Here is a 26987-nt window from a genome sequence, read left to right as displayed (position 1 = left end):
AATTAAGCTTAGATTTAAGCTTATAATTAAGCTAGATTTTAACTTACAATTAAGCTAGATTTTAACTTACAATTAAGCTAGATTTAAGCTTATAATTAAGCTAGATTTAAGCTTACATGCAAGCTAGTAAGGAACTTATATAGAAATACATAAAAAGAATTTATTAAATATATAAATTATCTGTAAAACTAAAAAAAAGTGTGTAATATGTATACTATTATATATAAATTTACCTTACGTTTTACACCGCATTGCAGTGTAAAACGCAGTCTTTCTTCTGTGTTTTTTACCTGACAAAGCTGCGGGGTAAATTACCCAATTTTGTACCTCAGTGTAAGACAACGTTAGGATTCTTACCAACTACCAATGTGAACTACGCATAAGATACTTGCCGAAAGTCCACACCATCACTCCACATTCGGCCTCTCATACCAACTCTCATGACTGTAATCCTTCCTCGGACCCTCAACCTGATACGTGATGCAGAACTTCGACAAACCCACCCCCTTGAACCTAAACTCGCAGGTATTCTTGTACGTATCGGGGTCACACCAATGATGTCCCTTAGCCATCCACCCATGCAGCTTATCCCCCGGCGCATAGAAGTTCCACGTATTGAACAGTGATGCCACAGATGCGCCGTCCTCGTCTGCAAACCACGCTGTGATCTTGTCCGTTGTCTCGTTGTATCGGTATATGTAGCGACGCGTGGCAGGGAAAGTGTATCCCGTGTCCATCGTGAAAGTCCCTTCTTCGATGTAGAGATACTCGGATGTGTATGCGGGGTCCGTGGGTGTGCGAGGATGGAAGTGCGCAGTGCCAGAGAAGATTCCTCCTGGGCCCGACGAGGAGCGCGAGTCGATCTTGCGGTGGAGAGACCAGATACCTTGCATAGCTCTGAAGACTGCCGCGGCGACGAACTTGAGGTTCTCTTTCGAGGCTTTGATCAGGTCGGCGACTTCTTGGACAACGGTGGCGGCTTCGGAATCAGTGCCGGGTCCTTGATAGCGTGATGGGAAGGCGGGACCAGATTGCCCGCCGAACGCTGCGTCAGAGCGCGTCATGCCTGTTTCTCGTGCGAACTCCTCGATGAGCCCGATGTAGTCGCTCATCCAGAACTGCGGGACTTGAAGAGAGTGGTCGCGTTGTATCGCCTGGCGCATTTGCGCGGTATCGGAGAGCCGGTAGATCTCGCGATCGGGAAGTTGACTAGAGCCGGCGGCAGTATCGCTGGTCCAGGTGTTGGCAAGGAGGCGGGCTTGCAATTCCATCATACCCCAGTATGGGCCTTCATAGAAACCGACGAAGCCAAGCGTGGGCACTTCCGCGAGGACCGACCCACGCGTCAGGAGGATGGGAATGCGAGAACAGCTGAAGTCGTAGTGGATCATTTCTTTGACGCTGGGATCAAGAAAGTCGAGGCTGTTCTTGTAGCCTGTTGCTTCGATGATGGCAGTCGCGCCGATGACTTCGAATTTGCTCTGTCATTTGTTAGAATCAACGGATAGGAAAAATCTAAGTATCGTACATTTGCGTCCTGCCCAGGCGCGTGATACCACGGCTCGTATTGCCTGTAGACGATGTCGAAAGAATCGCCAAGTCCATGCTTGACCTCGTCCACCCAACCCTGAATTGGCACGATGACACCGCTTCTGACAAATTCGGTGTACGTATCGGTGATGCCGGTATATGCTGGATACTGCGTCTGGTCCGGCTTGTACACAAGCTCTGGACGACCAAGCTCACTTTGATCACTGCCGAGGACAGAGCGCATAAATTCGTGGCCCTTCTTTGCCTTTTCAGGCGGGACTGTTGTGATTGCTGCGGAAGTGATCCCTTCACCTCGACGTGAAAGGTTGTAGAAGACAAGATCGAGTGGAAGGAATGTCGGTGCTAGGCTGTGATCTTGGGCCTCGGATTTGGGAAAGTCTTGAGGGAGGTAGCGAGGGATGCAGTAGAAAGGTCGGTTTGTGATATGATACACTTTGCTTGCTGCATGAACAGATTTGATTTTGCCCGGCGAGTTCTTAGCACATGATATTTGGAAGGCGGCTTGCGCTGCTGCTTCTGAACCGCCGATGCCGCCTCCAATGACGACAACTATGCCAGCCGTGTTCGTGAGTGAGGAAAGCTCTCGGAACTTGATTGAATGCTGGACGTTCGCGAGGTTCTTGTCTGGCGAGGTATCGAATGAATGGGAGGGTTTGTCGAAGAAACCGGTCGAGACGATTACATGATCGTAGCATTGCGTCTCTTGCTGCTTCGTTATACTATCCTCGCAAGTAACCTCCCAAGTCAGGGATGTATCGAGAAGCTTGGTATGAATGACACGCTTGTTGAAAGATATACTAGAGCCCAAGTTGAACTTCTTCGCATACGTCTCCAAGTACCGTCCCACTTGCCATGCTTTTGGGAAAGTAGGCGGGGTCGAAGGAGCAGGAGTTCCTGTTACCGGATCTGAGAGATCGACAGATGACCATGAAAGATCCGGGAAGGCGACTGTGAATCGAGAAAGATTGGTCCGCATTTCTGGGCTGCACTTGTCGCCGAAGTCTCCAGGCCGCCCCCTCCACATCCCGCCCACGCGATCCGCTGCTTCGTAGACGTTGACAGAAAACCCACCATGCTGTAGGAGTGTTTTGGCAGCAACCAAGCCAGCAGGACCTGCGCCAATTACGCACACTGTTTTCATCTTAGGTGATGACCAGGGTGTCGAGTACAGCAAGCTTCGTGATGGTTGATAGAGTAAATCCCCTAGTGGCCAGCCCTACGTTGACAAGTCTGCGCTTATTATGTGCTCGATGTAGGACGGAGAAGGTCCCAAGCTTTGAACGAGGAGCTGCAGCGTCCGCCCTGACGCGATGTCGTAGTCTTGATGGTGCTCACAGCTTGCATGCGTTGGGGGAGAAAAAGCACGCTAGTCAACTACCCCTCGGTAAGATGACCAATGGACACGATGGAAAGCAGGTGACATGAGAAGTGAAAGGAAAGAAATATATATATATATTCATTCATTGAGCAGTCCAGAGTTGATGAGAGAGCCTTTCATCGTCTGGAACTGTGTTTTGCCATACTGGAGAAATGTGTTAGCTTGCAGCGGGAGTGGCAAAGAAGCAGAACCAGAACGTACAGATATCAAATATCGAATGTGACCCTTCCAAACGATTAGCTGAACGCTCATATTCGAGAAGTGATCCAAGAGGCACCTACAAGATCTGTGACGTTCCTGTGTTGTTCGAATTCAGAACGAGCGAACTGTCGCATGTCTTTCCTTGTCGTCTCGTCAGGGATATTCGCCGTGCTCCGTACGATTTCTCTCCACAACGCCATGGCACGCTGTCTCTGGATGAACTGGGGAGAGTTTGTTATTGACTGTCGCTACATGTCTAGGGATTGATAAACATACATGATCGAGTCCGACAGGGCTTTTTCCTCGCGCTCGCAGCCGGGATGGTGGCTTTGAGGCTATCGTCGCATACCTGCGTAGCATTCCCCCAGTAGCGCGTGAATGTTTTCTGTTTTGGAAGTCTTGGATGTAATTATAAAGATCAAGACAAACTTTGACGAGATGATGGACAAGTCTGTTCCTGGTGCAAGCTGACGTAAAGACTGGCAAACGCGGAGCTAAGCCGAGATAGTCATATCGATGCCCCGCCCCGACGCGTCTCTTCCACCCACATCCTTGCAAGAAATCGGCAACAGCGCCACAAAACTCGGCATCAGTCATGGCGCGTCGTTACACTCCTCGCTTGCCCGCCCTTTTGGTCGTCGGGGATGAAGAGCTCATGAACCTCATTGCTCCCATCAAGCGTGGGCTGTCAAAGGCAGATGAGCACGTAGCACACTACGACAACACGCATTCCTTCAAGCGACGACGCATGATTGCAGCCGCAGACACTATCAGCACTTTCCAGTCGCCTCGAAACTTAGGTTCCAGGTCCATCCCCGTCCCAGCCAATATGACCGATATCCTCGCACGCGCTGACTATGTCCGAGCTATGCTCGACAAAGAGGCTCCTCAGCTTCAGGCGTACAAGACCCCGCACCTACAGTTCTCCTTGGACTTCCAGCTTGTGGGTTCTGCCATGGGACTAACGGAGGAAGAGCTTAATGCCTGCTTCAACATCATTCACTCGACATCGGGAGACGATTACAAGGCATCAAGCATTGGTTGGAATCCCAAGCAGAAGAAAGATGAGATGCGTGATCACGAGATGATGTATGTGCTGGTCCGCCAGGGCGATGTAGTGGGCAACACGGTCAAGAAGGTCCCTGCAAAGGAAGTCACGTGTGCGAAGGGAAAGACTGCAGTACAGCCAAACGCACTTGACCAACTAGTGACTACCTACGCCGACGACGATGAAGACAAGCCTCCCACGACTGCCGATCCCAACTCGCTCAGGCCGCAGCTTACCAGTGAAGCTCCGTCGCCTACTCCACGCAACACCAACACGATTCTCGGCTTCATCTCCTTCATGTTCACGCACGACGACCCGCCGCACCAAGATCGCGAAGTCGTCTACATCTACGAAGTGCACCTGCACGAGAATCTGCGTGGTCGCGGCCTGGGCTCGAACCTCGTCGAATTCGTCGAGAAGGTGGCGCGTCGCTTCAACATCTCCAAGACGATGCTGACGGTCTTCATGAGCAACTACAAGGCCAAGGCGGTTTACAAGAGGCTGGGCTACGCCAAAGACGAGTGCTCGCCACAAGCCAGGGTCATGAGGAGCAAGACCATCAAGCCCGACTATGTGATCATGAGTAAGGGTCTTTTGTAGTAGTTGGATTGGGGATGGAACTCATGGCGTTTTGCTTAGGCGTTCTGGATAAGATACCCACGGTAGGCTGAGATTCTCAGTGTAAATCCTACCACAGTCCATTGGAGACCTCTTTACTTTCTCGATGATCTCCATTTTGTTTTTTTTGTCAATCACTCAAGCTCATGCGACACATTGCACATAGGAATTGTTGCCACACCATAACATTACTCTCCAGTCTAAATGCCCATGGTATATAAAACGCCAAAAATGCTACTCATCTATTTGACCAGCTCATCTACTCTACCAACACTTCAGCTTCCCCATCATGCCCTTCCCCTTGTTCTTCTTCTTCCTCGCATCTTCCTCTTCCTCCTCGCCCACAACCCGCAAGAAAACCTCATCCAGCGTAGTCGGTGACACCGAGTAATACTCCAATCCCAACTCCTCACGATTTGACTCGAGAAGTTGAATAAGCCCTGGAATACCGCCGAGATCAGACGCACTCGACGCCGTAGTCGAAACACGCTGGACCTGCATATTGCTCTCCTTGTCCGGCATAGCAGACGATGTAGCAGCCTTCAGCACCTTGAAGCGAAGCTGTCCATGGCCGCCGCCCCGCGAGCCCCACTTGTCCATCTGCACACCGGGGATGCGCTGGCGTACCCACTCTTTCACGCTCTCCATTTCTTCTTCTGTGGTCTCGGGCGCAGATCGGAGCACGAGTTGCACGACCCATGCGTCGCCGTATTGCTCGCCTAGTTGGCCGACGGTGCCGAGCGCCAGCATCTTTCGCTTCATGATGCCGACTCTTGTGGCCAGTTTGTCGGCTTCTTCCATGGAGTGCGTTGTGATTAGCAGTGCGCGGCCTGGCGCCGCGACACCGAGGAGAGTGCGCCACATGACACGTTTCGCGGCGGCGTCCATGCCGGAGGATGGTTCGTCGAGGAGGAGGACGGAGGGGTTGCCCATGAGGGCGATGCCGAGGGAGAGTTTGCGCTTGTTGCCGCCCGAGAGCTTGGATGCGAGGCGTGATTCGAAACGGTGGAGGCCTGTGGCTTGGAGGATCGCTCCAACGGAAGACTTCGGGTCGGGTACGCCGCGGGCGCGAGCGTAGAAGTAGAGGTGCTCTGTTACGGTCATAGTGTCCATGGCGTCGAATTGAGGGCAAACACCGAGATGGCCACGTGCCGCTGCACGCTTCGAGATGATCGAGATGTCTTCAATGAGCACGTCGCCTCCGCCGTTGATGTGCGTGGTCGGGCGAATGTCTCCACGGACAAGGGAGATGGTGGACGACTTGCCAGCGCCGTTAGGACCGAGCAAAGCGAAGACCTGACCTTGTGGAATGCCGAAAGTGATGTCGTTCACAGCGTGGTTCTGGCCGAATGTCTTCTGCAAATGGAGGACTCGCAGACTGTCCTTGCTTTGCTCAGCGCGTGTGATCTCAGCAGCGACTGCCTTGGGGATTGTATCGACGTTCTCTTCCGAGTGCTTCTGGCGGCTCTTCTCACGGTTGAGGAAAGCTGGTCTGTAGCCTGAGTCCCACCAGACAAGAGCGATGAACAACAGGATTGATTGGACGGAAAGATAGAGGATTGGGCCACCGTACGCACCCATGGAGCCAGGGTAGCTAGGAATCTGATTACCGTCACACAGTACGCTGAAGGAGTTCAACGACAGCAGCTGTGCCCTTAACAAACTCCCAGATGGTGAAACGAGAGACCATGTCCAGTGGAAGATGTCGAGCCAGGAGTCGATGTTGTAAGCAGGTGCATAGGTCAAAATCGACATGTACCCAATGAAGTAGATGAGGAACAACGAGACCATTCCTCCAGCAGCAAAAGCGAAAGCTGCAAGCTGCGATGTGACGATGATGGATATGAGGTAGGCGAAGAGAATGGCAGTTAGACCGTATAGGAAGAAGATGACGAAAAGGTAGCCAGGAGCGTAGAAAGCGTCGGAAGCCTATGTCATGTTAGCTCGAGTCGTCATCAGGTTGATTCTCAGCACCTACGCTCGCAAAGATTGCCGTACACACAGCAGAGATCACGAGCACAAAGCTGAAATCGAATGCTGTGTACGCCAACCACAAAGGCACGGCCCGAATACCATTGCTGTAATGTAATGCTCGAACATTTCTCAGTCGCTCTTGTGTCGGATACAGTGCAAACAGAGCCGGAAACACACTCATGGCCAGCCCGAAGTACAGGGTAAGCTGTAGCGTGTCACCCATGTTAGGAGCAAATGGAACAGCGAACTGCTGGTATTGCGTTGAGATGGGGATGTTCGTGAGGATGTTGTCAAGAGTGTTAAGAGTGACAAGGCCTCCGACAACTCCACCGTTACCAAGATACGCCATGATAGGAGGCTGATTTTCGCGCAGGAAGAAACCACCGGGAGTGATGTCGTGGAAACGAGTCCGCACAAAGTCGTTAAACTCATCCAAGGTTTCGACGATGTAGAAGCTGTCCTCGCTGATGCTTGTACGTTCGACTATAGTTTGGATAGCATTCCCGAGGAGATTCGTGGGGCCGATCGGGATGAGGGGAATGGCATCGACGTTGGCGAGCGAGAAAACCGTTGGGTTGTTTGAATTCGCCCCAGGATCACATCCGACGGCTTCATAGTTCTTCAAGAACAACGTGACAAGCCCAGCGGCAGCGATAGGAAGCAGCAACACGAACACATACGGCCAATAGTTCCTTCTGAGGATTGTCCAGCGCTTCTGCATCAAGATGAGAGTCTGCTTGAACATCGAGGTGCCGTGTCCCTTGCCAACAGTAAGGCTCTTATCGATACCAGAGTTCAGGTCCGAGGTTTGGTCAGTGTCCTTATTTGGGGCAAGCCCGGCAGTTCGCTCATCGTTGTCAGCGTCCATGAGGTGGTATTCTTTGACTTCTTCAGCATTCGCCAGGAAAACGTCCTCCAACGTTGGTCCCACGATGTCGTAGTTCTTGATCCCATGGGATCTGAGTATATCAACGAATTTCGTTGCGGGCAGTGCTGTGGGAAATTGGTACTGGACCATAGCATCCGATGGAGATGGCTTCTTAATGGCGTCTTTGGGCGGCGCAACAGGCGCATCCCTGGGGTATGTAACGTGATAGCCAGCCCCTACTTCGTGCTTAAGCTGGACAGACGTTCCCTTGGTCTTGAGCACGCCGCGAGATAGGATGGCGATGTAGTCGGCGAGAACATCTGCTTCATCGAGGAAGTGAGTCGTGAGTAGGAAGGTGCGATCGCCACGCTCAGCAAGCAGAATCTCCCAAATCTTCCTGCGCGATAACGGATCAAGACCAGATGACACTTCATCGACGCAGCAGACTTTGGAGCCACCTGTAAACATCATGGCTAATTGCAGCTTCCTCTTCTGGCCTCCGGACAATGTGCTCGACCGGGCTTTGATCTTGTGTCCCAAGTCGCAGGCACGGATGAGATTCTCGATCGTGTCCTTGTTGTCGTACGTCCCAGTCGATTTCAGTTGGTTGAAGATCCGGACGTGCTCGTACACATTGAGCTCATCCCACATTACGTTCTTTTGGGGGCAAAGACCCAAACCTCCAGTGCCATCGATCTCAATGGCACCACTGGTGATTGAGTTCAACCCAGCAATTGCATCTAGAGTGGTTGATTTTCCGCTACCGTTGGCACCAAGAAGAACCATGATCTGACCTTTGCGCGCCTTCATGCTAAAGTCATTGACAGCAATGACTGTCTCCGGTGGCTTGATGCCAACTTTGGCCAGCACTTTTGTGCGGAACCAGCTAGGCGTCCAGTGCTTCGAGAAGTTTGTCAAGATGATGTTGTGATCTGGAGATGAGGTCGTGGTCTTTCGTTCAGCTGACACTGTGCCATATAGCCATCTTTCGACAAGGGCGCCGAGAAACGGGTATACCACAATCTGAATTACCAGAAATACCCAGAACACAACTCCAGTAGTGGTAAAATTATGGCTGTTGTAGACAGGCGCTGCCTTGACCATGTTTGTTGCAATGAGTTGCCTTTCGAATCGGGCAACGTAGATTATGAAGAAAACGTAGTTCATGGACGGAAATATCAGACTCAAAACGTATACAGCACCAGTGCCAAAAGGACCAGCAACTTGCGCAATGACTGCCAACAAGATTGGGATGATGACGATGGTGATTCCAGAAAGCTGTGCTTTGCGGAAGAACGCACCGCCGAAGATGGAGAAACTGGTCAAGGACAGACCGGCCAGGATATGGAAGATGATTAGGATGGCGGCGCTCGACGACTTGAAAGCGAGTGCCCACACGATGAGGCCCATGACTACCCATCCAGGAAAGTAGATGAGGTCAAAGGCGATGTGGTTTGACAGCAGACGAGCAAATTGTGTGTGCCATGCTTTCTTTGCCGGGGACATAGCTTCCACCAACTGGGAAATCCCGCGTTCTCTTTCTTCTGCCATTTGCCCAGTGAGCTGGTATGTTACACCGCAAACACCAATGTAAAGCGCCACGGCCATGATATTGATCAGCGCACCCATGTACAGCGACCTTATCCTCTCGTCCCTCTGCTCCTGCGTGAGATCTGTGAACGGATATTCGTCGATGTCTGGGAGGGCTCGACTGCCATTGGTAGATGCGATCGTTTGGTCGATAGCTCGCTGGAACGGGAGGATGAAGAGCTGGATGTCGTTGTCGCTCTGGTCCACATAAATCTGGTCCCCCAGCGATCCGTCAGACCTAAGGGTGTAGTTCCATCCAAATCCGTCTCCTTCGCTAGGACTCGAGTGGAAGGATGCAGCACCATAGCATGTGCTTGCACCCCTCAATGAGCCGGCGCAGGTTGTCAACAAATCCACCTCTTGCTGGACAGTAATCGCATTCAGTCCCGCGTCGCGAACCTGGGTCGACAGCTGCCCAATAAGTTGCTCAATCTCTCCACCGGCGTATCCATTGTTTACGAAAACGACCTTGTCGCGGCCACCGGTTGCAGCGCCGAGTGCATTGGGGAAGGAGCGAATGGCATGCACGCTGCCAATACCGAATTCAGAAGGGGGGATGAAGAAGTTTTTTGCGTATGTGATGAAGAACATCTGCAGACACCATGATTAGCAGCTGCCACACATCGGAGTCTAGCCAGGCCTTACGAAAATGATGGGCGCCCAGAATGCGCGAATGCTTGTAAAGAACCATTGTCGCACAAAGACAACAAGCAGTGTCTTCTTTGTGAGAATCCACGTCTGCTTCACGATTGCCCCCGCCATGGTGGCTACTTGTGCCCGCGGTGGCGCGCTCGATAGGGAAAGGTTTGAAGATGAGCTCAGATGGTGTAAACGGTGACTTGCTCGATGGAAAACTCGCGACTTTCGATTAAGATTACTATGTGGAGCAAGACTGCATGTCGTTCACGGGTTCAAACATGCAAAGGGGGTATCGAGAAATGAACAGGCGATGTGGAGAGCAATGTCAATAACACTCAGAGGCAAAAGATGCGAACAGACTTCGAATATCCGGGCAAACCGGCACCGTATACCGCGTGTTCGCCATGCCGAGCGCGCGACATCTTGGTGTGCACGTCTTCGATCGCGCATTTGTTCTGGCGTACTTACGGGTCGATGATCTCCCGCCATCGAAGCTCCGCGGCCACGTCTGACCGGACGCTGTAACTTCCGATGGGCCGCCACGCTCTCGTCTCATTTGACAGGAGAACGTGCGTCTTACAGCTGTCAAGGCTCTGTTTCATTTTCCATCCTCTTCCTTCCTCCACGCTCCATCGGACTTTGGAAATGTTGTTCATTTTCCAGACGCCCAACAAGCAAGCCTCGGCAGAGCGCATCGGCCAAGCCCTGGGCGCTCATTCCGCCGTGTCGTTGAGAAAGGCAAAACTCGCGACAGCGTGCATGATTGGAGCATCGCTTAGAAGTGTACATACCGCTGCGCCTCGAAGCCGTTGAATGCATGCGTCATCGATTTCGAGAAGCGCGGCCCGCATGCGCCCAAAAATGTGAATTGCTGGACTCAGCGCCACCACGTGTTGAGCACGCGGCAACAACCTCGACACAATCACAGCATCATACCATGATCCATGCACTAACAAATTGATGTACTTTAAGAGACCACAGGCTAGGACAGTGGGATTAGTGATAGTGCTGCACATCTTTTCACGCTATGCAGTACACGTGGTTAGTAATAGTCAGAATTGTATTCCGCAAGATGCACATCTTCAAGAATAGCAGTATCTCCAAAGATCCGAGTGGGTGTAGTCTCTGAGGCGGGGTACTCTCTCCTTCGGCAGGGCTTTCGGTTTTGCTCAAACTTTCTCGATATTCCCATATTTGGCTGATTGTTCAACCCCTTCACATCGATTAACGTTAACAACTATGCGTACAAATTTCTAAATATATCACAATGTAGTTTCCAGGAACACAGAACACTATACGTTTCATGGTGTGGCTGCAAAAAACCCTTCTATATTCTACCCAAGCAAGACGAGATTCACAATGCGTTGTGGCTTCGCATGCGCATCGTGATGAACCCTTCCAATCGCTTCATACATACCATTCTATGTGCTAGTCATGTTCGTGCTTTCAGTTGCAGCTCTTTGGTGCATTCATAAGTCACAAGGTACGACTTGGGCGGCGTTGTCAGATTGCTTTGCGGTGAGTAGTTATCTCCCACATATACGAGAATACATACATCGCTACAGTCAAACTCTTCGCCTTGTCCAGTCTTAATTGCGCTGCCTTACGTCCCTCAAAGCAGCACCACGTCATTCGCAGAACAGGTCTTAGTCCTTCACGGTTATCATGTGCACTTCGTCACAACTCAGCTTCCTTCAGTATCGATGTGCATTTGAACTTGGTGTTTCAGGCCGAGGAGCGCTTCAGAGACAGCAGTAGAACGTCGAGAGATTCACGCTTATATCAAAAGCGCGGGCTCTTTGACACCGGTTTGATAGAGGTGGGTTGCGATTCAGTAAGTCCATGGAATTTGAGTTAAGATGAACATCTTGTGTTTTGTCACCAGCTGTCGATCACGCACTCACAAGCTGGCCTGATCCTGGGGTTGCCGTGGTAGTCTAAATCATGACTGTTGTCTTGCATTTTGGCTCACAAACGAAGAAAGATGTAAAGCTTTTCATATACTTCCGGTTGATTTGATCATACTGAGGAAGCTAATCGGCTTTGTACGACCAGCTACTCCTCCAATCGACGAGTCGATTTGTAGATATCAATCCTGCATACCATGTCCCCATCCGTATCCATGCTCCCCAGGCCCTGAGTCCCCTTGTGTCCATCACCTGGCACCGTGTCGCTGCCTTGGATTCAAGCGCACCATCTAGCCTTGCAGGCCTTCTGTTCAATGGTCAGCGTCCGTTCCCATCTTTCATACTTCCTCCCTTATGAACTTGTGCACTTACGAGCTTCTTGTCCATGCTAATGCACCCGTGCGTGCCGCCGGGTTTGTTGATGCAGAGGCAACCGTTGAGCTCTTCGGTGAGCCGCTTGCACTCGGGGTGGCAGGATGTGAGTTTGATGGTGCAGGTTTGGCGGGTGTCAAGAGTGTTAGTGAGGAAGCCGTTGGGAACGTCGCTCACGCTGGCTTCACCGGTGGGCAGCGCGGTGGCGAGGCCGATGATGGCGCCGAGGATGAAGGTGGTAAACTTCATCATGGCAGTGTTGCGGTTGTTAACGTTTCGGTGCGTTGGATGTGGTTGTTGTGGGTTGATGGAAGTGGGGTGTTCTGGAAGGAGAGGTAGGAAGGCGGGGAGTGGCTTATAATGCTCGGGTACTGCTGGAGGTGAGAGATAACACCTGATGGTCTGTCAAAGGTGAGCGACCGTTTCAATCTCTAGGCCGACGGACGTCACCCTGATTGCAGTTCTTGTTCTTCACTAGTGAGAGCGAGGTCAAAGCGGCAACGTTCTTTTTGCCGGACATCAAATGGACAACTCCGCATGTTGCTTGCTGAACGCAACCAAAATCACGCCGTTTCATCCAACTCTAGTATTCAAGAACGGTCATAGTCGTGAAATCTCTGAGTGTCGCTGCTTCAAACCTGCGTTTGCTCCGACGGAAGGTTCACCTGCGGCGGACCTTTCCTAGGCTCTTGCTATCAAGCAGGTGAGCTTATGTCACTCTTCTTGCCTTCCTGATTGCCACCGGGCTTCTTCAACTGGCACCTCATTGTACAGTCCTTCCGACAATGCACATTCCTCACCTGTTTTGTAGCACTTTGCTTTTCGATGTTACGTATCTGGTCAACCAAGAGCGGGGTGCTAGTTTTGACATCAGAGACAACGATGATTGTATATAATCCTATGTCTTCGTTCAGGACGTGAGTGACTGCACCAGATAGATAGTTTGCCATGGATGTGACGACTCGCATGTGCAGTGAGCTGCCAAACGGCCTGGTCATTCTTCTGATCATCCAGTCGTTCTACCCACATGAGTGCTTTCAAACGCTTGTCTGTGCCCATACTTATAAAGATGTGGCTGACCATGCTCAACCTTTCCGTTCCAGATATGGATACAAAAGTCAGTTATGGTATACCTCGCACCTCACATACAATGTTTATCTGGATGTCGACTGTGAAGGGCCACAAAGTCATGTTGTGGCTTCATCATGGAGTGCACATCCTCGAGCTGCTTCAATACGAAAGACTCATTGTCCACTCTGTAGTGCCTCAGCAGATATTCTAGTGTCCGAGACACAATACCAAATGAAACCACAACGTCGTCACTCAATCAGGAGGCTCGCTGAATCACAGATTCTTCAAACTTGAAGTGAATGAGAGGTTTCGTTTCAAAAGGAAGTATATAATTCACCACAACAAAGTAAACCGCACCCCCACCACCAAATCCTCATCTCTTTCCAAAGCCACATCAAGCAAAATGGCATCTTCAAACGACGAGTTCGGCACCGTCTCTTCCTTCCTCAACGCCGACCTGCTTCAAGCTATCGGCGAAGCAGGATCCCGCGTCCCCTCTGGCCCCGCCTCGCAGCTCGCCGACAAAGAACTCGGCTACAAGATCAAGAGAGGTGGAGATGCCTCTTCTCCTCCCCCTTCTCCTACCTCTCCAGAAGGATCGCCGCCAGCTGCTCCTCGCTTGACCGGCGAACCGGTCGAACTCCTCATCTCCCGCCTATTGTCCCTGCCCCAAGCAAATAACGACCACGCGGGCATGGTGACCATCGGCCTTCCGCTGGTGATGAAGTGCCTGGGCCAGCACATGGTCTACGACTCGACGAAGCACCGGGTGCGGTTGAAGGCCCACTCGGAGGTGAGGTTGCGGGGCGCTGAGCTGGGGCTTCCTGCGGGGTATCTGGCGTGGCTGTGTGCGGATGACGGCGCGAGGGCAACGAACATCTTGCGCATCAGGGTGTCAGAGCTGAAGGCGGGTGAGGAGATACTGGGCAGAACCTGGAAAGGAGTAGACGGTTAGATGGGGACTACCGTGGCTTTTGGCCTATGGGGAGACGAGCACGCGGAGGATCTGAAGAGTGGCAGGCTGTACTATAAACTTTTGATGAGACACCATGACAATGAACTGAAAACCTCTACTACCCTCCATTGAAAGCCTTTCAAACTCCCAAAACCCGCTAAGACCATCCAAAACACGTCATTCTACCCACCAGACTCGCCCTCCGACCCCCCGTGCTCGCCAAGCCCCTCAATCCGACCCTTCTTTTCACTTCACAGACCGGTAGAACTTCGGCAGCCGACGTTACATAATCTGCCAAGCCCATGGTCTATATAAACCGCTCCTCCCTCGCCCTCCCTCCAACTCCTTACCAGGTGAGTGACGGGGTCTGGATATCCTTAGTGGTTCCAGCCCCAACACACATCATTTCCAAGGACACTGGAGCTCCTGAGTTCAGATTGTCCCCTCAGCATTCCTGCATTGCACATTGCGGCGAGTGAAGAGGTGCGAGCGGCTTGACGCTTGCGTTGGAGTAATTTTTGCTGTCTACTGCCTTTCGGGGCCCTGTTTTTTCGTTGAGTGTGTCGGCTTGTCCGGTGCCTTGAAGAAGAGCTTTTGTTGATTTGGATGGTGCGTTTGTTTGGAGTGTGGGCAGACAGACAGTGTGCATGTGTTGCTTTGAGTCCAGTGTGTTGGTGATGAGAGTTCTACGCGTGATTGTATCTTGTTGTTCTTCTGCGGGAGGGAGGGTCGCGTGGAATGTTGTGTTGATCAGTGACTGCGCACAACACAGCGGACTGGTAAACACAGCTCCCATACAGTGTCCGCCCACGTTTTATCTATGCACAGTGACGAGAGCTCCGTAATTGACTCAGTATTGTTGATGTGGGAGTCGCTCAAAGGCTGCTCTAGTCCCACCATCATTGCTGCCTATGTGCCATGATAACAAACCGCACCGACTGACGAAGCTCAGCACCTGTGAGACACGCTGGTTCAAATGGCGAAGCAGCTCCTCAACTCACGCTGATAACCTCGCTCAATGCCCACAGATATGTGCCGAAGGCTTACATTGAGAACTACGACCCACTGGTTCACTCCAAGCCTCCAGCGGATAACAAGAGGGTGTCCAGACCTGAGGACACAACTATCGCAGTTTTTGATTCCTGCCCATGCGACAACCACCTGTCTTCGTTGCGCTATCAAGGCCGCAATATTGAGCTTGGGAAAAACAACCTCTCAAAATGCATGGTTGGCGGGGGCGTAAAGTGACGATGTAAACACCGCGAACGCTCCCAGATCATTGAGATGCGCTTTGCAAAACCCCTTCAGTGACACCAGCCCGCCCATCCAGCCCATCTAGAGCATCCCAGAAGTCTTCCCAAGCCATAACCCGCACGGTAAAAACAGCCCACACGAGCTTCTCCAGCCGAAGCTCATTCCGCCGTCCCACACGTTTCATATCATTTCACTTCACCCACGCAGTCACGCAGAGAAAACTCTACTCCCGCGTTCACCTCCGCTCGAAATAGCGCCCTCTTATAAAACCAGCTCACCACCTCCAATCCTCCATCAAACCAATCTTCTACCACTACCACCACCACCATCAACAACAACAGCAACAACAACATGTCCTCCACCCTCTTCCTCCCCGCGGTTCTCCTCCGCCCCCAGCCCACGCCCACGCCGCCCCACTACCCGCTCCCCGAGGAGCTCATGTTCCGCCCCGCGAGCGCGCCGCCAGCGCTATGCCAGGACAACAGCAGCAGCAGCAACAACAACAAGGACGCGGTGAACGTCGAGAAGCCGCTGCCGCCCAAGCCGCTCCCGCCCACGCCCTCACTGCGGCGCCGCGTGCGTGAGAAGCTGCAGGGCTTCAAGGCGCGGCTGAGGCGGTTTGTGGCGTAAGCCACGGGTTGAGGTTATCTGTGTGTTTGGTAAGTTAGTTGCGTAAAGACTACAAGCTGAGTTCGAAGGTTTGAGTACGTAGTGGATAGCTGCTGACGTGTTCCCAGGTGCCGTCTTTTTGGCTTTGGATACTGTATGTTGGTGTGTTGTGGGCCTCCACGGTCATGCATGCTGATGTCTGCTAGTTCCCTCCCTCTTCTTGGTCGTTTCTTCGGTCCTGTCGCTCGCCGGTCAATATGGGTTCTCGCCTTCGGGTCTCTGTCCCTTAACAGCAGTCCTCAACGCTGAGTCTGCGGGTCAACGTACCGTTGGGGTCTAGTAGCCCGTCGGGTGAAGCTAAGACAGACTCGGGCTTGTGTTGAGGGATGACTGGGTATGTTTCTTGAGTGGGTGTTTGAGAGAACGATGTGACTGACGACCTTCGGGGTATACTGCAGATGGTCGGTTGGGAATTGGGTGATCAGGGGAGTGACCACAAGGGTTTATGTTGCGCTGGAGCTGGATTGGTTGGAAGTGTGTAAACTTCACAAGTGTGTGTGGGCTGTAGGGTGCCTATCGGCTATAAAGAGCTTGATGGATGCAGACAAACGAGATTCAGAAATGAGATTATATTTGACCATGACTTCGTTGATTCATATGAATGAGAGGAAAGTGCAAAACCTCGTGGAAGAAGCCCCGCTCCTCGAAAGATACAATAACAATGACCTTGATACACACCTATCTTATCCTGGTACATATCATGCTCTTGAGAACGCCGCGTATGGCGCTCTGTTTCGGCCGTATCGAAGTGCTCATGATAGCGGGAACGATGACAGAGTTGCCTTCTGAGCCCTCGCCCTCGCAGTAGCCTTCGTCTTCTAAAGCCAGCGGGTGTGTGTGCATCGTAAGATCTTCGTGCTCTTCATGAATGGGGTGCATATATCTAGTTTCGGCAATCTGTTCGTTGACAGGAAACTCATTCATCAAGCTCGCCTTCTCCCAATCCCCTCCACTACCATGGCTCTCAAAGCCTGTCTGCTCGTTGACGTGCTCAATATCGCATCCGGTATCTACTGCCATCGGGGCAGACTCTTCCTCATCGTTGAGCCACAGGTCCTGTTCCAGGCCACTCAGAAACTCCCACATACTCGCCAGTATCTCATCTTTGTCCATGACCAAGAAGTAGTTGAGCGAGTAGTTGTCCCAACCGCTTGAGTCGCCCCATGCCTCGAGTCTCTCGAGACGAGGGAAATGTGTGAGAAGAGGTTGCGCCCAAGAGCGGACAATGTCTTTTTCAAGTTTGGGGTCCACGACGGGCTTAAACCGTGAAACCAACGACGGAGCGGAGAGAGCGGTTTTAGGGCGCGCGAAGGTGAGTCGGGTGACGTGGGGAAACAGCGGTTGAATATGCGACTTTGGCTTTGCTGAAGACGCTTTAGAACGTGGGAGGTCGGCTCCCCCAAGGGTGGAAGATGTCGAGGTAATTGGTTTACTGTGATTCACCGCCGTAGTAGATGAGATGCCTTTGTCATCAGCCAAAATGTCGTCGAGTTTTGCTAAGCTAGGTAGTTGTAATGGAATACCCATGCGCAGTACTTCAAGTTTGGGACAATACCTTCCCAAGCTTTGAAGGGCCGAGTCTTGGAGACTTGTTGCGGTGGTGGGATGGAAGTTCAAGCATAGACTGCTCAAATGTGGTAACTTCTCGCAGAAAGCTTCAAAATGACGACTCGATATAGTTGAACCATTCACTGATGATGGCTGGAAGGCGGAGATGCTGATGTCTTGTAGCTTTGAACACGAAGCCGCGAGTTTGACCAACGATTTTCCGCTCAATGAGGGATACAAACGTGCGGCAGGAAAGCCGATCGCAAGCTTGCCAACATTAATTTTCAATACTCTTAACTCTGGGCACTGTGAAAGAGAGTTCAAAATGTCGTCGAAGATGTTGAGGTCTGAGAAGTCGACGGGTTGCTGAGGTATGCGGGCGACGTCAAATTGTATCTCTTGAAGAGTGGGAAGATGCACTGGAAGCGCGAGAGCAATCTCCGGGTAGCACACCATTTTCAGGCGCTGTAAACTGGCGAAAGGAGATGGTAAGGCATTGGGCCCCGAGAAGTAGGGAAGAAGCTCCAGTCCTGGTTCGAGGTCGATCTCCAGAGCTTGAAGACCAGGCCGCTGGGAGAGACGAGTGAAGAGCATGTCCTTGCCTAGGAAGTTGGTATTCATGATTCGTATTTCCTTGATGCTAGGCACAGCATTAAGCAGAGTGAGTAGTGCGTAAGCATCAACAGGATCCTGAGCATCAACTGTGTGCGGGCCAATGTGTATTTTCTGAAGATTCTTGCACGGTGCGAACAAAGCGGGTAGGACGGATTCAGCGATGTAATCCGAGTCTCCACTCTGAACCCCAGACAACTCCAGACTCTCGATACCAGCGTGCAACATATTCCGAAAGCTGTGCCCGCGCGTCCTCCAGTCTATATCCAGCTCAAGACACTTTAATCTCGGCCAATTCAGGCCGTCCAGAAAACTCAGGTCTTCATTGCTATGGGTTGATACGACACAGAAGATGCGCTCAACTTTGTTGGCATAGTTTTGCCGTCGATTGTACGTCATGAGCTCGAGCGCCGGCAGCTGCGGATAACGACTCCATAGGATCGATGTACCTTCTTCCGCCCACAGTTTGTTGACCAATATAGAAGATAGCAATGTTGGTCGAAACTCCAGGAACTCTACCGGGTAGTTTGGCCCGCGTTGTTGGCGCTCTTTGTGCTTCGATTCGGCAAGTTGGAACAGAACCCGAGAGACGATGTGGCGGTTATTGAGGGCTTCTGTGGCTGCCATGCTGCTGGTAGTCTCGTCGCCGAGTGGAGGGGGAGAACAGTGTGACGGTACAAAAGCGGAGTCGAGGACGAGGAGACGATGAGAGAGAAATGTCCCAGGGCTGGAAGAGAGCTCACGTCCGCAGGATTAGTTTTTTGCATGGTAGTTACGCAACGTGTTCCGCGACTCCCGGAAAATCCTTAGAGATCAAGGCGGCCAACGGCCGTGTGATCCTGGACCCAGTCATCGTCATCTAGTCAATCTTGCCAATCCTCTACAGCGATATGGAAGGAATACGCGGTATCAGCAAGACGTCGTTTCGATATGAGCTTCGTGCCGTCTCGATTTCAAGTGTGGTGTTTTGCACGAGCTGCATAACATCGTTGTATGTAGTACGGCAATGCAGGACAGTGCGGTAATGCGCATGGCACTTTCCTCCAATCGCCCGCCCGCTTAGTCAACGCGGTTAGCTCAACGGACACCGGACGGAACCCTGCGTCGCGATCTTAACTCCGCGATCTTGCAGCTTCGAGGGTCGATATTCCTTCAACGCCCGGCTTTTACTCGACTATATCACGATGAGAATGTCCGCAGGAGCTATGACATTACATGACCCCAGGCATCATGGAGTTAACACGGCGACCGACTCGTCACTCACGATGACATGTCAGACACACCACAGTAGTGCTTACCTTCGCTCTCCCCGCAGCACATGCTTATAACTTGCACTCCAACCCCTCAATCTAGCAGCTACCAAGATCCGTACTCGCAATGCATATCATCCTCACTGGCGCAACCGGCCTCGTTGGGGCATCGGTCCTCAACAACATGCTCGCCCAAGAGAGCATTAGCCGTATTTCGATCCTCAGCCGGCGTCCCGTCGCGATGGCAGAAGGACACGACAAGGCAAAAGTCATCATCCACAAGGATTACAAGACATACGAGAGCACGTTGTTAGAGGAGTTGAAAGATGCGCAGGGATGCGTGTGGGCACAGGGCGTCTCGCAGAACAGCGTGGACAAGGAGTGCGTTCTCAGCTTATTCAACTCAAGACAATGGACAGTCCACTGACATCTCGATCGTGGTACAGGAAATACGTCGAAATAACACACGACTACCCTATCGCAGCCGCACACGCGTTTTCCACGCTCCACCCTGACTCGCCCTTCACATTCGTCTACATCTCCGGCGAAGGCGCTACGCAATCGCCCGGCATGTTCACCCCCATCTTCGGCCGCGTGAAGGGCCAGGTCGAGACTGCACTTCTCGAGTTCCACAAACAGAACCCCTTGTTCAAGCTCTACAATGTGCGACTGGGCGCCGTGGACTGGCGGAACCAGCCGGCGATTCATCCGTTCATTCCCAAGCAGGCGACGTACAAGGGCGTGCTCCTGGCACCGCTGACTTTCGCGTACAAGAGCTTGATGACACCGACGGAGCCAATGGGTAAGATTCTGACTGAATTGGCTATGTCGAAGGGAGAGCCACTGGAAGGAAGTAATTTAGGCATGGATGGGAGGCTGGTAACAAATTTGGCCATCAGGAGAATGGCTGAACTATAAGCATGACGAGTAGCATAGTCTTTTTGTCTTTGGGTTGTTGAATATACACGGCATTGATCTAGCGTCCTGGCTCTCAACGCGAACCTACAAATATATACCTCCACATCGCTCTCGTCTTTCATGTCAGACGGGCTGCTGCTGATGCTGCTCGTACTGTCTCTCGCACGTCTGATGCTCCTTGCGATGTCCTTCTGTGGTAGTTTAGCGATGTTTTCATGTTCACGACACTCTCGTATTCTGTGTGCACGGAACACTTTGCAGCCTTAAGGCTTCGCTTCGCCTCGAAGTTCAACGGCCTGGCCGATGCGTATCGCGATTCAGCTCGGAGGCATGGTTTGCAGTGGACCCTGGACGCCTGACTAAACGTTACTAGAGCACGGTGATTTCTTTTTCCCGTGCTGCATTCACGCTCTTTGTCTGGAATCCACATTTGTCATCAATATATCTCCCAGAAACTTACCGGACGGTTGGGACCATAGTACGTTGAGATAGTGTCTCGTCGTTCCGCCCGCTGGAGATTCGGCATGCCACGGGCTGCTCGACCCATCAAATGGCGGAGCATCGCTTGGAAATCCCGAAAGCCATGGTCCCGTACCAAAGAAGCACTTAAAGTTTATATCGGAGGACAAGGCTACTTGATGCACGTGCGAGCGCATCGAACCGTGGGCCATGACGGCACTGGACCCTGAGCGACCGAAGTTAGCGGGGTTCGCGTCAAGCTCCAACGCGCCTCCAGCCTCCAGCCTCCAGCCTCGACTTCACCATTGTTCTTCAACACCAGACGAAAGCTTCGTCGGCGCATACTCGAGCGCTTTGAGTTACTGTTGAAATTCTTTGTACAAATTTCCACTTGAACATCATGGACAGCGACGCAATACTTCCCTCCTCCCCTCCTCGCGCAAGTGCGCCCAACCTCCCCAGTTCGCCCTTCTTCGAACCGCGCGACCACGCGTTTTCGCCCAAGTCAAGTTCTCCACCACCCCTATTCTCTAGTGATGACTCTCGAGAGTCGGCAGACGTGGGCAACTATGTATCACCGCGCATTTTCAAGAACAAGCGCAAAGGCGCATGGTGGGAATCCGAAAATGGCGACTCGGCGCAAAACACGCCAGAAGCCAAAAAGGTGAAGATGACGCGCAACTTCGACTCGGGTGTGTTCATGATGAGCGACGCGTCAGATGGATCTGTAGATCTGCTGCCTGAGCACAAATCGCCCTTCGATCTTCCTGGGGCCTGGGATGAGCCACCGTCAATGGGGCGTGGGGAAAATGTCTTCTACCCGAGAATGCGCATGGGACTGGATAAGAACTCTGACACGTACGAATTCGAGGGGTTGGGGCTCGGTGACGACGACATCCACTACATTGGCGAACTCGATTCGGTGATCAGAGTTCCTCCAGTTCCGGGCGACGACCTTCCCACCGAGGGCCAGTTCCGCTCAATGATTCCTGAACTACACATCAACCTGAGCAACAACAACCTCTGTCGACTCACCCCGACGCTGTTCCACGTGCGATTCCTCACAAGTCTTAGCCTTAGAAACAATCAGATCGTAGAGCTCCCGCCGCAGATCAACCAGCTTCGTCATTTGGAAATGATAGACTTGTCATTGAACAAGCTAGTGTCGCTACCTTTTGAGCTACTTGGCATGTTCAGGCCGTATGGCAATTTGGAGGATGTTCGGACCTTAGGTAATCACACGTTACTCGAGCGCGAGTCCTCTACGCGCTTCTATGTAGACTTGTACGAGGACTTGTCACTGTCTTCATTAGGGACAAGAACCATCCAGACACTCCATCGCATGGCCGACGAGAAACTTCCGGGACTTTACGCCAGCCTATCATCAAGTCCAGATCGTGAAAGAGATGTTTGGAAAATACGCGAACTCGAGTCCTGGACCAGCATGGTCGAACCTACACAGGTGGATGAGACATTGGAAACCGTCGGTGAAGGTGTTTACCCTCATCATCCTCCAAGCAAATATCAGTCTATCAAGCTCAACAAGGACTTCCAAAGGGATCTCTTCTCACCCACATATTACGCCCGAACACCAGTGTCTTACTTCGACCAAGCAGGTGTGTTGATCAAAGGTTCGCCTTCCCAACCCACCTCAAACGATCACGACTTCTGCGCCATCGTCGAAACCACTCGCGGCGCGTACGACGTTCCACCGACATGGTTTTCCCCACCACGAACCTCTAGAGTGTCCTCTCTCGTCGCAACATGTCTCCACAACGTTCTGCGAAAACGGCACCTGGACAGTTTGTCCATCGATGATGTCCGCGCACTCATCCCCGAGCCAGTTCCTGTTGACGCTGATCGCATTCTTGCACAGGCAGCAGAGAACAGCATCGCTGGCTATAGCGAGTTCCGCCACTGTCACGTATGCAAGCACGAGTACGTGGTTGCGAGGGCCGAGTGGATCGAATTCTGGAAAGTCTCCGCCTTTTACCCGCTGAAGGTCAAGGTGTGCTCGTGGGCGTGTGTGCCGGCGGAGATGCGCGAGAGGCCAAGAGAGTTGATGCTGGAGTAGTGTGGTCGACGGGACTGGAGTCGAGATGCGGAGAGTCAAAGTCTGTGGATCTTCTCAGGCTTGAATGTTGTAAACGGTATAGGATGGCATTCAACATCAAATTGTCACGCTATTCAAGACGATAGTCTCTATCGTGGTGCGCAGTATCGTACGAATATCCCGTTCCCGATATTCCGGACGACATACTATTGATCTATCAAAGCTTCTACCTAGAACACGCAATGACTTGTCAGAAATTCATAGCACGCCGCCCTACTACTCACGACCACGCTCTTTAATCGCCTTCATCTCGACAACCTCAAAGAGCGAATACTCCCCCCACCGAAACACCCGCGTCCCACACCGACACCACACCCTCCCCCCAACAACCCTAACCTTCTCTTCCCCACCCCACCACCCACGCCTACTCTCCGTACGCCACGTCATCCCACAGCAATGGCAGATATACCCCACCCTCCCCCTCGGCGTCCCAATCGCATAGCTGTGCAGCCGAGCGTCGCTGTATCCCCCGTTGGGCATGCGCTTATAGAAGAGTATGTCCTCGTCGCTGGATACGCGCGTGCGGGGGGAGTTGGGGTTCCAGATTTTCGGATGCGTGCATGTGCGGCAGCGCAGTTTGCCGAGGGGGTGGCGGGAAGTGGGATGGTGGAAGATGGCGTTTTGGTGCTGGGAGGGGTGGGGGCAGGTCCAGATCAAGATAGGAGCGTGGACTTTGAAGGTGGGAGGAGAGGTGGGGATGTGGAGGAAGGAGAGGATGGGAGTTAGGCAGGAGGGGGTTTTCATCTTGGGCGTTGGGTGGTTGGCTGATTCAGAGGGCGAGTTTTGGCTGCAGGGGAGGTGTTGGCGTGGTTGGGGTATTTATCCATCTCATTTTGTGTGTTTTTCATCCTGTCGCGGACTTGTGAACTCATATGTCTTTGGGGAGTGAGACTTGGGAGGACTCTTGCATTGTTGTATGCATTCTTCGCTGTACGCGCAGAGTAACATCTTACATTGTGGTTCAAATGCCTGGTCTAGATACTATCACGCCGCCCGCTCTCATTGCAATAAGCTTCCGTCCTACCCGACATCTCGTCGATAGAGACTTGCCATCTATCTCCTCGCTGCTCCCCTTTTCCATCCCATTCCGCTCCGTATACCCACAGGCGCCTTCGACCTACACTGCGATGCCCCACGGCTCTCGTCTTAGCACCCACGCAATGTCTTGCCGTGCGATGCGCCCATAACCCAACATGGTTGTGCAAAGTGAGACATTCATCCGATCAGAATGTGGACCCGGTCTTTCGAAGGCCAAGAGACGTTGTGAACGGAGGCAGTAGCACTAAAAACCATGTCTCAACGTTGTATGCAGTGTCCGAAAGACGCGCGGAATGGGGAGATCGATGTTTGACCGGGGGTATGGCCTGAGACACTTGCGCGTCAGCAAGATCAGGACAGAGAGTCTTGGGGTGTGGTACTGTTGTGTGAGGCATACTCCTATAGATAGTTCTCAACGCATCTGAGTAGGCTATCATTGTGCACAGTAGACTGTACATATTGGTTGTGCCGTGGTCTAAACCTCGACTTTGACTCCGTGTGCGCTTAGAGCGGGCAGGATGGTAGGGCTACGGGAAGGCATGATCGAGGTGTAGGTACGTATTACGCGGGCACACGGTTGTGAGGAGGGGTGGTAGCTGAGACCTCGAGTAATGGACTTTTGTAACAGAGGCGGAGGGTAGTGTGCAAGTCTAGTGGGGAGCCGCTCAAGGAGCGAGGGTGTCTGGTATGTGACGTTAGCCTCGTGAGGATTGTAAAGGAAGAATTGGAGGGAGATGGTGTACGGTGGTACCTATGGCGTGCAGGTTGATTGAGAGTTCCTGTTGTAAATGAAGGTCTCCCTGCGATGGGGATGGAGGAGTTCTGGACTGCTTGGCTACCGTGTACGTCGTCGGGGTTGTGGCGCGTTTCTGGCTCAACGAAGGCTCTCTCTGCGGTGATTGTTAGAATGCTCGTCTTATCTGGCAGCTTAAGCACTCTTACCACCGCATTCGAGATCAAGGGTAGGTCTTGAGTGAGCTCGACCATTCTCCACTCGGTCCTATGGGGACGAGGAGGTTTATTCTTCTGCTCACCCACCAAGCAGGACTTCCAGAACGCCGGTTTATTCGAAGTTGTAGTTCCAAGCCGAATCTAGCTCATATTGTCGCAGCGGGGTAATGTAGGCAACCAACTGCTTTCGGGGCTACAGTAAGGTACGAGAAGGTCAGACTTGCGCCTGTCATTGCACGAAGGCGCGTTTAGTGGCCGCTGGAGAGCCATTGTTGTGGATCGCCAACATGGGCTGGTTGATAGCGTACACCAGTGGTGGCTCAAAATTTTGCTGGGCTCTGAGATGTGAGCAGTGTCGACGTGATATGGTCGGGTATTGCCATTGTTGACATTATTGTCCGCCGTGTAGGATACCGTGAGCGGGTGGGAAATCATACGTGTCGGTAAGTAGAAGGTTTTTCTGACGGTGTACCGCTCATGTTCTAGACTAAAAGCCGCGTGAAGTGGGTGGGAGTGGCAGACGAGATGGCGCTCTTGGAAATGTGGAGGCGCGCATGACTGGTGGGCTGTCATTTACGAGACTCGTGTAACAAAAGGTGGCAAGATTTCTCGAGTGTGGGTCAAGGATATGTACGAGGAGCAAGAGGTGACAGAAGGTTCACTGGTTGAGAGCAGGGAATCGAGCGGAGTGACAGCACGCTCACACTCGGGCAAGGTCAAAGTGCACAAAAAACAGATCTCTTCCTCGAAAGCCCAGCAAGCCGGGACAGTCAATGAAAAAAAGTGCGGGACAAGTCCCTGAGGTAAAAAAATTCTCTCGTCAGCGTCGAGAAGTTGTCACGGTCGGGTAACTGACCACAGGCTCGGAAGATCCTCATCGCCTGCAAAGTGACTGTTCGCACCAAAAGTACTGCTAAAGCCGTCACACCTCATCGGCGTCAGGTGCCAAAGATTGTGTTCACAAGAAGCGAACAACAACAGCATCAGCGAGAAAAAATTGCCCCGGTGCAAGCGAAGTTGTGTAACGCTTCACCTCAAGACCGCCATGGTGCCATGGGATCTTGAGTGATCATGGCCTTCATGAGCGCCAGATCCCGAGAATGCCAAACCCTACGCTATCGGGAAAAGCCTGATTTGTTGGTGGTAAAGAACAGGACAGGGTGGAGGGGAAGGGGGCCTTTTATACACGAGGCGTGTCGCTGGATCACACGCGTGTCTAGTCCCATTTGGGAATCATAACATGGTTACGGCGACGGTGTAAGCATGTGAGCGCGAGATCACAATAACGTCATGTTGATCTGACGCTCAAACAGCCGGTATAGAAGACCTTTTGTCTGTGCTTTTTCTTTCTTTCACAACAACACTCAGTGGGGGCTCGGATTGCTCGAAGCCCTCTTGGAGAGACATTCTTAATCGAGCTTCATGCTTTAGCTTGACCTGGAACTAACGTTGCAATGGGGCATCACTTATCCAATCTACTTGTTGTTGATCTCCCACGCAGATGGAGAATCCTACATCTATGAGTGAACTGTGAAGTTGAGAAGTTTTCGTTTTGCCGCGATTCACAAATTGTGTTCGAGACTATAAGCTCGAAAATTTAACCAGCCTGTGAGCTTTAGAACGCTTGTAGGTGGCTGAAAGATTGCTGGTGGACCTGGAGCTTGAAGGTGAAGACGGCGTGACTCAGACCAAGAAAAACGCAGTTGAGTGTCTGCCCATGTAGCGAACACAGATTGCAGCCGTCTTATAGTCATAGCATAATATCAAGGAAGCTCTTCTTGCGGAGACTGATACGAACGTGAGAAGTGAAGTTCGTGCCATGTGACGGCTACTCAAGCAAAACATTATTCCATTCTGCTCCTGGCACCAGCTTTTGCAGCCTATAAATAACAGAATATTCGCGTCAATAACATCAACAAAAAGCCCACTGAGGTGGCCCAATTGGCGGTTCGTCCGTCTCGAGATCGATCAATCATCCAAGGTACGTTCAAAAATGGATTTTC

At 52.0% G+C, this 26987-nt stretch overlaps 11 protein-coding genes across 11 annotated transcripts; 4 read left to right on the top strand and 7 right to left on the bottom strand.

Annotated features, from left to right (window-relative positions):
• Positions 1-407: 407 nt before the first annotated feature.
• On the bottom strand, positions 408-2692 carry P153DRAFT_381272 (nucleotide-binding domain-containing protein; the record flags this gene model as incomplete). The annotated part of the gene is made up of 2 exons (XM_033670030.1): positions 408-1481; positions 1529-2692. The coding sequence occupies 2 exons, from the start codon at positions 2690-2692 to the stop codon at positions 408-410; spliced, it is 2238 nt and encodes a 745-aa protein (XP_033528484.1).
• Positions 2693-2849: 157 nt separating this feature from the next.
• Positions 2850-3666, bottom strand: P153DRAFT_104626 (uncharacterized protein). The gene is made up of 3 exons (XM_033661872.1): positions 3407-3666; positions 3211-3351; positions 2850-3154 (listed from the first exon to the last, which is right to left on the bottom strand). The coding sequence occupies exons 1-3, from the start codon at positions 3488-3490 to the stop codon at positions 3008-3010; spliced, it is 372 nt and encodes a 123-aa protein (XP_033528483.1). The 5' UTR covers positions 3491-3666; the 3' UTR covers positions 2850-3007.
• An 82-nt stretch (positions 3667-3748) lies between these two features.
• Positions 3749-5049, top strand: P153DRAFT_363097 (acyl-CoA N-acyltransferase). The gene has a single exon (XM_033667294.1). It carries the CDS (start codon positions 3786-3788, stop codon positions 4776-4778), a length of 993 nt encoding a protein of 330 aa, XP_033528482.1. The 5' UTR covers positions 3749-3785; the 3' UTR covers positions 4779-5049.
• On the bottom strand, positions 4968-10271 carry P153DRAFT_363096 (P-loop containing nucleoside triphosphate hydrolase protein). The gene is made up of 3 exons (XM_033667293.1): positions 9874-10271; positions 6775-9819; positions 4968-6725 (listed from the first exon to the last, which is right to left on the bottom strand). The coding sequence occupies exons 1-3, from the start codon at positions 9988-9990 to the stop codon at positions 5061-5063; spliced, it is 4827 nt and encodes a 1608-aa protein (XP_033528481.1). The 5' UTR covers positions 9991-10271; the 3' UTR covers positions 4968-5060.
• Positions 10272-11905: 1634 nt separating this feature from the next.
• On the bottom strand, positions 11906-12457 carry P153DRAFT_427952 (uncharacterized protein). Its single transcript, XM_033672693.1, has 2 exons — positions 12147-12457; positions 11906-12081 (listed from the first exon to the last, which is right to left on the bottom strand). The coding sequence occupies exons 1-2, from the start codon at positions 12396-12398 to the stop codon at positions 12052-12054; spliced, it is 282 nt and encodes a 93-aa protein (XP_033528480.1). The 5' UTR covers positions 12399-12457; the 3' UTR covers positions 11906-12051.
• Positions 12458-13620: 1163 nt separating this feature from the next.
• On the top strand, positions 13621-14172 carry P153DRAFT_353295 (uncharacterized protein; the record flags this gene model as incomplete). Its single annotated transcript, XM_033666432.1, has 1 exon — positions 13621-14172. One exon carries the CDS (start codon positions 13621-13623, stop codon positions 14170-14172), a length of 552 nt encoding a protein of 183 aa, XP_033528479.1.
• Positions 14173-16489: 2317 nt separating this feature from the next.
• Positions 16490-19008, bottom strand: P153DRAFT_104570 (uncharacterized protein). Its single transcript, XM_033661871.1, has one exon. The coding sequence runs from the start codon at positions 18880-18882 to the stop codon at positions 16774-16776; it is 2109 nt and encodes a 702-aa protein (XP_033528478.1). The 5' UTR covers positions 18883-19008; the 3' UTR covers positions 16490-16773.
• A 368-nt stretch (positions 19009-19376) lies between these two features.
• Positions 19377-20571, top strand: P153DRAFT_363091 (uncharacterized protein). The gene is made up of 2 exons (XM_033667292.1): positions 19377-19886; positions 19952-20571. The coding sequence occupies exons 1-2, from the start codon at positions 19633-19635 to the stop codon at positions 20421-20423; spliced, it is 726 nt and encodes a 241-aa protein (XP_033528477.1). The 5' UTR covers positions 19377-19632; the 3' UTR covers positions 20424-20571.
• Positions 20572-21282: 711 nt separating this feature from the next.
• P153DRAFT_280325 (uncharacterized protein) lies at positions 21283-22956 on the top strand (the record flags this gene model as incomplete). Its single annotated transcript, XM_033663069.1, has 1 exon — positions 21283-22956. The coding sequence occupies one exon, from the start codon at positions 21283-21285 to the stop codon at positions 22954-22956; it is 1674 nt and encodes a 557-aa protein (XP_033528476.1).
• Positions 22957-23211: 255 nt separating this feature from the next.
• Positions 23212-23739, bottom strand: P153DRAFT_381262 (uncharacterized protein; the record flags this gene model as incomplete). Its single annotated transcript, XM_033670029.1, has 1 exon — positions 23212-23739. The coding sequence occupies one exon, from the start codon at positions 23737-23739 to the stop codon at positions 23212-23214; it is 528 nt and encodes a 175-aa protein (XP_033528475.1).
• A 769-nt stretch (positions 23740-24508) lies between these two features.
• Positions 24509-25254, bottom strand: P153DRAFT_381261 (uncharacterized protein; the record flags this gene model as incomplete). The annotated part of the gene is made up of 4 exons (XM_033670028.1): positions 24509-24715; positions 24777-24923; positions 24976-25125; positions 25192-25254. 4 exons carry the CDS (start codon positions 25252-25254, stop codon positions 24509-24511), a joined length of 567 nt encoding a protein of 188 aa, XP_033528474.1.
• Between the last annotated feature and the right edge of the window lie 1733 nt (positions 25255-26987).

The sequence above is a fragment of the Dothidotthia symphoricarpi genome (genome assembly GCF_010015815.1).
Source record: "Dothidotthia symphoricarpi CBS 119687 unplaced genomic scaffold P153scaffold_2, whole genome shotgun sequence".
In the NCBI taxonomy this organism is placed as follows: Eukaryota; Fungi; Ascomycota; class Dothideomycetes; order Pleosporales; family Dothidotthiaceae; genus Dothidotthia; species Dothidotthia symphoricarpi.
Note: the sequence above shows the minus strand (reverse complement) of the source record. Positions and strands in the feature narration are given on the sequence as shown.